Source organism: Protopterus annectens, chromosome 2.part0 (genome assembly GCF_019279795.1).
Source record: "Protopterus annectens isolate FY-2018-M chromosome 2.part0, PAN1.0, whole genome shotgun sequence".
Taxonomy (NCBI): domain Eukaryota; kingdom Metazoa; phylum Chordata; order Ceratodontiformes; family Protopteridae; genus Protopterus; species Protopterus annectens.
Window position 1 is genome coordinate 1590136923 of NC_056728.1, and position 12807 is coordinate 1590149729.

Sequence of the window (12807 nt, forward strand, 5' to 3'; positions counted from 1 at the left end):
ACAGACATATCTCAGCAAATGGCTTTTTTGACATAGGAGAAGGTGGAGTTTTTAGCTGGAAACTTTTCTGACCTCTCAAATCAGTCTTGCACTTCACTCAGTGACAGTTGAGGATCCTGGGGTGCCTGGCTTCTGTGATGCTCATGATTCTTCTTGTCACGTTACACATGAGAAAGATTCAGTGGATCCAGTGTTGGTTCTTCCTTCTATCCTCAACTGATGGGACTTTAGATCCAAACAAATCCAACATTGGCAACTGTCAGATTTTGGATCCAAGGCTCAGACTTCTTCCCTTACTCATAATCCCCCTCCTCCACTAGAATACCTCAGATCTCATTTGTTGATCAAACACTACAGACACAGGTCTCCAGGGTTCAGTGCTTTAACGAGATAAGTGTTGCATTTTTGAGAGATTTTTCAGCTGGCACTTCTTTCCTACCTCCTTTTGAGGTTATTTTCTGTCCTCCGTCCTGGTATTCAAGACAAATATATCTAGTGTTTAGGGTGCACGGTCACCAAATACAGAACAAAACCACCAGCAGCACTAAAGCTATTTCTCAGTGGAATGTAAACAATCCACCATAGAAGCCAGGTTTTATCAAATGGCTTTGTCACTACAAAATCTTGATTGTTCCCAAAGGGTTTAATATATAACATTAAAAAAAATTCACACAACTGTGAACCGACATCATTGGTCAGTGATGTTGCAACCACATGAAATAATAAAAATCTAAGCTCTCTTAAAATGCCTCTTCAGTACATGACTATAACATTTCATTACGTTTCAATGAATGAATAGCACCCAAATTGATGATCCACAATCTCTCTTTATAATCCACACACCTTGCAAAATCCACTGATAATAAAACAGAGCAGACCATGTACTGCAGAACTCCACTTTAATAAAAGTTTAGCACTTTCGTCACAACTGTTTCCAACTTCTTCAGAATACCAACATACAACAATGAAATGTTTAAATAGATACATCACAGTCACATGATACTAAAGACACCCCATCTGTACCGAATTTAAAAATCCAGTCTTCCAAAACAGCATATTTTTACATAGTTCAAAAACCTTGCTTAATACAAAACCAGTTGAATAAAATGTGTGTATAAAAACACATGCATACTAAATAAACAGAAACAGCAGCATTATGATAGCTAAAAAAAGCACTCAACACAAATCTAAGAAAAAACATATTCAGCTTTCAGTTTCAAAACACTGCTGATTGAGAAGGACTCATTTAGCCCGGGGGGGCTCCAATGCATTACTCCTGAGTTGCCAAATCAACTCCTTGTATTCTAGAAGCAATTCATGAAGTCCACCCCTTTGATAAAAGCCCACTTTTTCTATACAGGTGTATTTAAAAGAATGTGTGAGATTTTTACTCACATGTTTTGCAAGAGCATTTATTTCATCATTCTTATTTATGTCCTATTGATGCTGGTAGATCCTACTTTTAAATTTATTCTTGGTCTTACCAATGTAAAATTACATACATTGTTGACACTCAGCAAGATACACAACATTATTGCTCTAGCAGTTCAACTTCTGACAAAATTAAAAAACTCCCCATCTGGGTATACAAATCTACACCTTCCTTTACATATCTACATTGATTACAATGTACACATTTAGACAAGCGGCCAGGGTGAATTTTTTTCTTTTGTCTTTCAAGTATATTTTTAAAACCTAAATCTTTCTTATACACCACTACAGGGTTATTTCCCATTTTCTCCACATACTCACTGTCAGCCCTAAAAATGTCTTGGTTATGTTGCATTACGTCCCTAATGCTATCAAAATGTATGTTGTATGGCAATATTAGGGCTCTTTGAAAATGAACTGTCTCGTATCATTCAAGGTGACTAAATCCCCATTTGTCTCAAGTAATGGCTTAAAAATGCCTTCCTGTCTTTTCCTGATAACCTCCCAAAGATATTCTCCAAGAATATAACTGAATACCCTCTGTTGATCAACATATCCTTCAAAATTAAATATTGTTCACTAAAGGTAAAGTTATTACTCGCCATACAGGTGAGTCTCACCATCTGGCCTTTGTCCAGAGACTTTTTTGATAGGGTGGTGGCTTCTGAAAATAAGTAGTGAATTAGAGGAGATAGGTTTTCTGTATATGTTAGAGTCAAACCTACCTTCATCTCTATTCTTTTCCATTTGTTGGAAAGGTGGCAAGGAAAAACTTAATGAATTTTTCATACACGTGTACATCGTTTTTTAAGTTTACCATAGAAATAGGTGAAAAAGATGTTCATTATCTGGATATGACCATCTCAAAGAATAGAGATGAAGGTAGGTTTAGTTGGAGGGGGTGTGGGGGTGCTTATTGTGGTGGGCTTGACATAGTGCTGTGTATGTTCTACGTTGAATGTTGGCCAAGTGCATACATTCCCTGTTAAAAAATCAGTAGTGTGATCATTTTGTGTATTCACAGTTCAGTGTTGTTGTCTCAGTCAATTCAATTATGGGTAAGTGGTCTTTTGATTATTATTAAAAGAAACTCCAGCTCTACTCGGTGGCATACCGCCTGCTCAGAGGCGATCTGTGCCTGACGTATAAAGCCATGTCCAACCCGGAATTAATGGACACGCTGCACCTCAGAAAATCCAAATCCCATCGAGCTACGCGCTCGAGAGACTTGAACCTCAGCACTGAAATAAATAGGACATGCTGGAGGGACAGATTCATAACCCAGAGGCTCCCTTCACTCTGGAATAAAATCCCAGTCCAGGTTAGGCAGAGTCCCTCATTGACTCTCTTCAACAGGAATTTTGATGAGTGGATGGGAGATCGTAGGTTTACCCCGGGTATCACTTCTGTGTCACTGTTAGACAGAGGCACAGTATACTAACCTCGAAAAAGAGCATAGCAAGATTAATTTAAAATGGGTGGCGAAAGCCAAACACACTCTGGCTAGGCTTATAAATGCCCTAGGGCAGATAGCCTAGTATGAACCTATGAACCTAAGAAGTAGACCCATAGAACACTGATCCCAGTGGACCACCTTCAAACTCAGACTGATATTACCAACTTCGTAGAAAGAAATATGTTTTCTTTATACAATATTAATAGTTTGAGCGAAAGACTGAAATCCAAAAATGTAGTATCAAAGACGCATATTTTTCTGTTTGGATTGGAAATATTTACAGCTATGACCTTTGTAATATGTTTATGGTTTCAGTTCACTTTATCAAATCAGCGAATATTAACTTAGGTGAACTGGTGAGTATTTTTTTAACAACATGTTATTTTTGATTGCCAAAAATGTCAGTGTTGGGAACATAAGGGATGGTTGTTGTGACTGATACAATTTTCTTAGATCTCCTGAGTTTTTGTTTATAAAAAAAGCATAGATTTAGTTTTGGATGTATTTAGTGTAAGGTTTGTAGTAGTAATCCACTCAATGAAGCGAGTGAAGTCAGATTGTAGATATTGCTGTAAGGTAGTTAGGCAGTGGTTGGAGTGATAGAGGACAATGTAATTTGCATATATGAGAAGAGGAAGGTAAGGAATATCAAGTGGAAGTTAATTGATTTTATATAAAGAACAGAAGGGGGGACAAGAATCTATCATTAAAGTACACCTTTTGAGTAGTGGAGAGGATAAAGAAGTACGGGAATTATAGATCACTGAGAAATGACGGTTAGTCAGATAGCTTTGGAATCAAGGGAACCTAGTTCTGAAAGATGGACTTTAAAAGAGGAGTGATTGACTAAGTCAAAAGCTTTGGTGAAGTCTATAAAAACTGTACCAGTGAGCATGCCTTGGTCAATCAAAGACCAGATGGCTGTGGCCATGCTCGGCCTGACCAGAAGCTATGTTGTTTTTGTAAGAGAAGGTTGTATTTAGTAATATATTCTGAGAGTTGATGGTAGACCATTTTCTCCAAAATTTTATGTAAGGCAGGAAGAATGGAAATGGCGAGATAGTATGATGGCAGTGGTTTTACTATTGCATATTTTAGTATATTATGGTGCTGGTAGTAAGCCCAAGATTACAGTTTTGTTTTAGTAATGCAACAGTGAAGTCTTGACAGTGATATAGGAACCATGGATGTAGGGTGTCTGTATCTGGGGAACTGTCTAGCTGCATTAGTCCTAATGAAGGGATAATGTTTCTGGATGATATCAGCCTTTAACAAAAGAGAGGAAGATATTGTGAGTGGGATGAGGGAGCATTTATGTTTGCAGTACATTTGGGAAGGTTGCTTAAGTGTCTGTGGAAATCATCTGCAGACAAGCTTCAGAACTACATGTGGAAGTATGAGATGGGTTACATCCTGTGAGGTTATTGACTTCTTTCTAGATTTTCCTAGGACTGTATTTCAGTGTGTTTTAGAGGTGTATCATGGAATGATTTTTGTGTCTTCTAGTAGCTATTGTTGGCCAGGTTTTTTAGATTTGAATTTTGCTCCCTGATTTCTGGAGTAGAATTACATTTCTAAGAGTGCCAGAAATCATCCTGGAGTGTGGGAAAAGATTTTAACTCAAAGGTTAGCCACTTTTTGGGTTTAGAGTTAGAAAGTCAATAGATTAAGTGGAAGTGTTCGTCTTTTAGCCTGGAGAGAGTGTGTGTAAAGAGTTCAGCTCTATTAAGATCTGTGGTGTCTAGAATATGAGTCTAGCCATGGGAAGAGAGTTGAAGATAGTTTTTTCAATATTGCATTAGCATATTCATCTTTTCTATGATACAGTATACAACAGATCTAAGGTAGAAAAGTTTATTTTTAAATTATATAAAATTCTGATATAGTGCAACACTAATTTAGATGAAAAAAATTGGAAACAATTAAAAAATAACTCTTTACTTAATCAAAAGCAGGAAATCCCAGATATTAAATTCTATTAAAATGTATCTTGGTCTCAATATTGGTGTGTATTTACTTGGAAATTTTTATACAGCTCTTTCTTAACTCCAAATAAAATGGCCAAAATAAATAAATAATGCCATTAAATATGGAGGTATACCAAGATTTGTAATGAAGACTAGATGCATATATTTTTGACTGTCCTTTTTTGAAACATTTTTGGAATTCCATAAAAGATTTCATGGAAGCTTTATGGTTTGATTCTTTTTCTTTAACTAGGTTTTCACTTCTATTTAATATAAATGGTAATCCATGCATTGAATAATGAGAATCTCTGCCTGCTCTCGACCACTTTGTCAGTGGCAAGGAGAAGTGCCACTAAGCATTGGACATCAGTTTCATTGCTAACAGTAGATCCCCAGATGCTCCTGTATGGACCTCACTGTTATAAAATTAACTGAAACATACTGCATCATGGATCACAGTCGCATGGGAACAACCTTGGAAACCAGTTAACTTTAAAAGATTATAATATTCCTTGTGCTGCCACAATATCTCCTTTTTTTTCAGAATAGTAACATTATATAGGGGCAGCTAAAATTGCCTGTGTGTATGTATGTATGTGTATGTGTATATATATATATATATATATATATATATATATATATATATATATATATATATATATATATATATATATATAGTAAAACATTATGATTGGGTTTCCATATATTACCATTTATTATGTATTCACAAATAAAAACCCTCAACATTTATAAGGGTTCAGTAAGTGATTTGGATGTATGATGTATTAGGTTGATCCGTATGAGGAGGGGATACTGGGTAGACATGGTAGTTTTAAGTGGTATGGTTACCGTCTCTGTTAAACTTTGATTTGAAATGGAACTTACAGCCTATTTAAGTTAATCTGTTTAATAACTTTAACATTTGAAGACTATTGATTGATTTTATATTGTTTGCAAATTATCTTAATTGCTAGCTATTCTTAGAATATTCTAATCTCAAATCCTTTCTATACTACTGATTTAAAAATGAGATGTGAGGCAATGACTATAGATATACTAATAAAAGAATTATGTGGACATATGAAAAAGGTGTCGAGTAGTGTACAAAAAGGGACAGATATCCTGTGGAAATGAAAATGATGGGAAGGGGATAAGTAATTATGGCTGTGAATCTTTTAACAGTTATGGCTTTTAGGGAATGGTTGGAGTGGTACAGGACCATGTAATCTGCATAAATGAGGAGAGGAAGGTAAGGAAGATCTAGCTGTTTCTTGCTGAACATGTAAAGGTTTGTGTTTAAAATAAAAGAATGCAAAGTTCAGCTGGTAATGTTCTCTTTCATACAGAATTTGCTGACATCTGTTTATTTCTTGAAACATATAACCTGGTTATGATCAAAAAACCTGATCATAATCCCTTATTTTATTGACAAAACTGCTGTGTGCATCTCAATACCCAAAGCTTAGTACTGACCCAACTACCGACACTAAAAACGTTATGTTTCAGGATTCTAACTCATTTGGTATTAAATCTGTAGCATTTTATTTAGTATATTAAAGCGTATATGTTTGCTGTACCTCCGTGGCCAGTTATTTGGAATAACTGGCAAATATTGTCTTTGTTTTTGAAGAATGATTTACTGGATATATTTTTTAAAATTATAAATTAATAAAGTCCTTAAAGCTTAAAAGGAGAGTACCCAACACTGACAAAGGCTGCATGCCATGGAAAATGCTACATTTCATTTAATTTCTGAGGTGATGCTCATTTAGAGTTTTTTTTTTTTGGAATTTACAAACTATATAACATACTGCGGTGGTGGTGCTGCGGTAGTGTTGTCGCCTCATAGCAAGACGTTGTCCCATTCGATTCTCAGCTAGAGCATCTTCTGTGTAGAGACATGCGTGAATGGGCGTACCTTCGGTGAATGCGTCAGAGCTGGCAACTCTGCACATAAAAATCTACTGCCAATCATTAGCGGACCTGAGTTCCACTGTGGTGACCCCTACCCGGGAAAAGCCGAAAGACACAACATAAACTATATAACATCATTGCATTTGGAACTCCATGCATTCCATCATTTGTTATTAAACCAGTACCATAGCTATGGAATGGCAAAATGGTTGACTGCTTCAGGTGCAAACTGTTACAGGTGACGATCAACATGGCAGATGAGTTGCAAATTGGGTGAAAATACAGTGTCAGCAGTCATTTAAGCAGTCAAAGTTGATATTGCAGCAGATGCTTAAATTAATTTGTGTGTTTGTGTGCGTCTGTCCATGTGTGTTAGATGTTCCTCAACTTCAGAAAATACTTTTTTGGAGTCCTCAGCTTTATAGAGAACGATTGTTAACTCATTTGGGGGGAGGTGGAAAACATGGGGGGCTGACAAGGAGCCAATTCATCTAACTACAGCCCTGAATTAAATATTATGTTATATAAATGATGTTTGCTATCAAATAATGCTTATTGATTCTGTGCTCTGATAGTGGAGAATAGGCCAGGTCTATTTATTTTAATATGCACAACTCTGTATGGCCGCACAGATAAAATTACATATTAAGTAATTGCATAATAAAAGAGGAGGCATATTGTTTAGAATAATTTTAGAAAATGGCAATACAGTTTTCATGTACAGTTTACCACTTTTACTGTAGTATCCGTTAAGGGATTTAGTTTGTCTGGGCCTCTTTTTTATTTACTTGCAATCTGTCAAATTTATATTTGTAGCAGGAGACATTGTATGTTCTTTAACTTAATAAAATATTTTATTTTTTTAAATAGGAAATGATAGATGAAGCAGACCGAGATGGTGATGGAGAAATAAATGAGCAAGAGTTTTTGCGAATTATGAAGAAGACAAGTCTCTACTGAAGTACTGCTGTTCAGAAATAGCAGAGTGCGTGTTTTTAATTGGCTGATTGTGATATTAATATCCATGTCTGTTTTTTGTTCAACAGTAACATTGTCAGTGCTGTAATGTACCACAGCATCTGTTATATTACTGTATTTGATATTTATAGCCATTTGTTTTGACACACAGAATAACAATTATAGTCAGAAATGGCTGTATATTTTTCAAAATTTCTTATAAACTGCCTTTTGATTTCACTTTATGTATGGGGTTTACCATAAGTGAGGCAGTCAAGTGCTTGATGTTATATATTTGGCCACAGCATATATTCCTCAAAGGAAGTCTCGACAGCTGAGGTTTGCTTTTCCCCAAGGTGTTGCAAACTCTGAACTGATTATTTTAATTTGGGATGCAGTAGCGACCCTATATATGGGTGGTATGGGGGCATTTCTTCCCACAGAAAAAGCAATACTATCAGTACCAAGGTGATTTCATAGTGCCTGTTTCAGTAACTTTGTCGTGTACAGTTTAAGGTTACTGAACTTATGAAAGACGCACATATCAGTACTAGGCAGATAAAGTTAAGGAATAAGCAGAGTACCCTGAGAATTTTGGGTAATTAGGGCCACAGCAACAGTGCCAAATTAATACAAATCACAAATAAAGATTATACAGTCTTTGTTAGTTGCACGTAACACTTTCCTACATACAGTGAAAATGTGAAGTAGCTATATCCTGTGTAGCCCCTATTAAGCCTTTTACTCAAGTAGTGAGTGTCACAGAAGTAAACCACTAAAAACTAAGTAGACATGTACTGGGGAGCTTATCATACATCAAAGAAACATAAATTGTCAAATGATTTTCTAAAAGGAACTTGAGAAGTTTATTATAAGAATTCATAAATGTATGCCAAAGTGCATAAATATGCTGGTGAAAGAGGATAGGTGTGGGGGTAGTCCTTGTTTTTATCATTCTGGCAGTATCTGCCAGCTAGTACCAGTGAAATGCAAGCTTGCAGTACACCCTAATGCATTAACTGCATTTGAGTTTATTTGTAATAGTTCCCTGAGTTCTCCCTTTGATAAAATATGATATTCCTAAAAATACTTATTGTTTGTATTTTTCCCTCACATAAAAGTTGATGTGAAAATCTTGACAGTAATGCAAAATGTATTGACTGTGAAACATATAGCTAATGCTGATCTACTGTAATGTATAGACTCCCGGTTTGTATTCCTCAGAAAAACAAAGAAATCGATATGTTTAATGAGAACAGATTCCAGGCATTATTACTCCATTGTAAGCTTGCAGGCTGTGAAAGTTGATGACATCCTTATCTTCAGTAAATAAACTAAATATTTAAATGTCTGCAGGTAATTTTTCTGAGAGTCATATAGTCCTATAAGGTCCTGCATTACTGATAGATTTTCTTGTTTTATTAACTTTACCTCTTGTTGACTAAGAGAAAGACCTATAATGCTCACTGAATCAGAATTTAAAAACCATGCTATTTAAAACTGTGAAGCTATGCTTATTTCCTGAAACCTGAATGTACAATGCAAGTATATCACCCTGTGCATTTCTTCTAAAAGTTTTGATATGTTGTGGTAGTCTATGTGAGTTGTTTTGCTTGATGCTGGTGGATGTTTTAGCAAATTGGATTCAAACTTTTCAAATGGAAGGTGTTGCTATCCGGCTGTGCGTCAGACATTTTATTAGTTTTATTTTATTTATCCTTTATTGACCTGGTTAGTCCCCCTAGGCTAGTGGCTTCTTTTCAGGGGAGACCCAAGGTGATATTTATACTACTGTGGAAAATCAGGGCATCAGGAACATGTTCTTCATATTGATTACTGCTGTAGCAGTCTTAGCTATATGGGTTATATCCTGCCAAAGATATAATGGCTGGCCAGCTTCCGTAGTTTCAGGGCACCTTCCACACAAGCAGCTTGAGCTAAGCTGACTAAAAGAGCTTTACTGCTGCAGAAGCATACGCTTCTCTTGAGGCTTTTGAGGATAGACGGTTGGTGTGTGCTTTCCTTTGCTGGGCAGATAAGTTCCCTTTGAGGGGAAAAAAACCTTACATTTTTTTAATTTTGTTAGTGTTTTATTACTTTCCTCTTCAGTAAAGTTATTTTAAAGCTAGGAATGTTGACTTTTCACAGACTGTTTCAAGACTGTAACATACTTTTAAATGGAATACTACTTTCTGTTAGTTTAAAAGCGTTGTAAAGTACCTGAATTTTTTTCTGTTGTGACTTTGTCTGTATTTTTGTATTGTGGGGAAGGCATAGTGTTTTAAAGTGCTTTGTTTAGTGTTTTTTTCTGTTAAAAGGTAATTTTGTAGACTGGTAGTGTTTACCAGGAATTGTTGCTTATCTTCCTCTGGAAGGAATCAACATTTTTACTTGAGCATTTATCATACTACCGGTTCCATGGTCGGTCCTCCTTCCAGCCATTAAAATAAGTTAAGCAAATAGCCTTTGCCATCACATCAGGCTAGCAGTTTGCCTCAGCTGTAGGTGGGTGACTCTGCTGTGGCCATTTATTGTACTTTAGATCACTCATCTTTTACCCCAGAACCCTCTAGTGTAGCACCTACAGACACTCTGGACCGAGGGTTAGCCACGTCCTCTGCAGCTGTTTGGGTTTCCTCAGTGGTCAAGGGAGAGCCACTCTTGTATGTCCTAGGGAAAGGAACAGGGAAGGTTTCCCTGCTGTGTCAGATTGCTGTGCCCATCCCTGGAGAAGCAGCTGCTGCCATTAGTAACACAGTCGCCCCATTTTCTTGTCAAAAAGAAACAAAACGAGGTATGTATCTACTCTACTCAATTTTCTTTGGATAGGAGTAGTGTACTGGATCTGTCTCAGGGTTTAATTCAGGCTATTGATCCTTCTTGTAAAGCACTTTATGGTAAAGAAAGAGGGATTCCTCTTTTCCTGAAGTGATTCAAGATTCTGAATCTGAATAGAGATTGATAGAGGGCTTTTTCCTCAGATTTCTGATTTAGATTCAGATGAGAGCTCAGTTTCTCATTCTCCCTGTGGAGGTTTTTCATTGTCTGATACTTTCACTGGAATGTGCTAGTGTTTTCAGTGGGAGAACACTGGGGCTTCTCAGTCCCTAAGGAAATACTATATGTTGTTACAGAAGGATTTTCCCGAACCTACATCCATTCCTCCTGTTCTGTCAGATTTAGAGGATATGTGTGTGTTGCTGCCTATTTTTCTGGTGACCAGCCAGCTGCCCCTTAAAAGGCAGATAGAATGTATAAAAAGCACCTCAGCCTTTTAAATCTTTATACACTGTTCCCAAACCTGTCCCAGCAGTTATGGCTTTTGTTGATCCCACCGCTGCTAAGCATGAAGTTAATTCCAGTGCTACTCTTTCTGATCTTCTTCTTCTTTCAGCTTTTCCCGGTTAGGGGTTGCCACAGCGGATCATCTGTCCGCTCATGATTAGCAGTGGAGTTTTACGGTGTCGAGTTGCCAGCCCGGTGCCAAACCTTCCACAGAAGGCACACACACGCACACACTCACACCTAGGGCCAATTGGGAGTGTCCAATCCACCTACTGCATGTCTTTGGGATGAAACCGGAGCACTTGGAGGAAACCCACGCGACCACAGGGGGGACATGCAGACTCTGCAGAGAAGGCACCCCATCCGAGAATCGAACCGGAGAACCTCTTGCTGTGAGCAACAATGCTAACCACTGCACCACCGTGGCAAAAAGTGTAAACTTCTGCAACTTTGATTTGCTGAATTTTGAATTGTCAGGCTCATATGTAAAGTTTGTTCTGACAAATTGTGAAGTTAAGAGGAATGTTTTATTGGCAGTTTCTTCTTGTCAGGAGAAATCTGCTTTAAATGACATAGATCTGATGTTGTCCTTCATTCTGCTTCACTGATGGGTTACAGATCCGATCCTCTGATCTGACTTGGCTGCCTTCTACAGACTTCAGCTTCAGGCTCAAGCTCCTCTTACCCACAATCCTCTGCCCCTAGCTCAAACTCCTCAGATTTTGATTGCTGCCATTGCGTAAAGATGTGATTTCCTTTAAAATTTAACCTTTAAAAATTTAAACTATTACTTTTCTTTTAATAAGTTATACTTGTAAATTTCCTCCCTACCTTTTTAGTGTAGTCGAGGTAGGGCTTCTTTCCTCCACCTTCCTTACCTTTCAGGCCATGGCCCTTCTTTCCTTTTCTTTTTCTTAAAAAAAACTAAACTTTTCTTAAGTAGTTTAGGTTTTTCTGTTAGTATGAACAAACCAATGGATTTCAAGAGGTGCGACAAGTGTGAAAGGACAATCCCACATTTGGACACACATGACAGATGCGTTTACTGTTTAGGAACAGCTCACCTGGATTCCCCTTGTAATACCTGTGAGGGGTTTAATCCCAGAGTAATTGAGAGGAAAAACAAACTTATTCTAAAGGGCCTTCTGCCCGCTTCATTATCTTCTTCAGGGGCTCCATACCCCTCAAAGGAATCGCATGCCTTTGAACCTAACAAATGTTCCCACAAGGAGTCTAGGGTGTCTTTGGAGCCTCCAGATAAAATTTCTAAAGATTCATATCTGATGACGTCAGCGCAGAGACCCATGTTAGGTTCCTCAGATCCAATAGATTTGACAGCTCCGAGTGAGCCTTTTTCAAAATCCCTGGTTCCATTTACTTTGTCGGATCTTAACAGACAAGATCCAGGCACTCCTACAGCTCCTTGGAGCCACAGTCTACATTACAGTTGCCTGGGTGATTTATTGGATCTGTCTCTCCCATGGTTCGAACAAAAATCTTACAAGCCTGTAGGCACTCGCATCCTTCCTCAGTGGCTTCTTTCAGTTCCTCTAGAAGCCTGTATGATGATGTGGACAAGATGGCTAGGTCTATTATTAAGGCTCAGATCCAGATGGGGGTGCTTCCACTTCCAACTCCATCCCCTTATGGATACGAGAGTATTCCTCCCACCTCTTTTTCTCCTTTTCCAATCAAAGTTAGGGTTTTGGAGCCCCAGGACAGCAGTCTTCTGAGGGATTCGCGGTAGGATCAGAAGACCTTTGTTTCCACAACATCAACCGTGATCTTGACCACCTC

The 12807-nt window shown here is 37.6% G+C and overlaps 1 protein-coding gene across 1 annotated transcript in view; it reads left to right on the forward strand.

Moving 5' to 3' along the window:
* The window catches only part of LOC122793550 (caltractin), a 276068-nt gene extending 266992 nt beyond the window's left edge, over positions 1 to 9076 (forward strand). The window contains exon 5 of the mRNA XM_044061698.1: positions 7639 to 9076. Coding sequence (XP_043917633.1) covers positions 7639 to 7728 — 90 coding nt within the window. The 3' untranslated portion in view covers positions 7729 to 9076. The remainder of the gene's footprint in view (positions 1 to 7638) is intronic.
* Positions 9077 to 12807: the final 3731 nt, after the last annotated feature.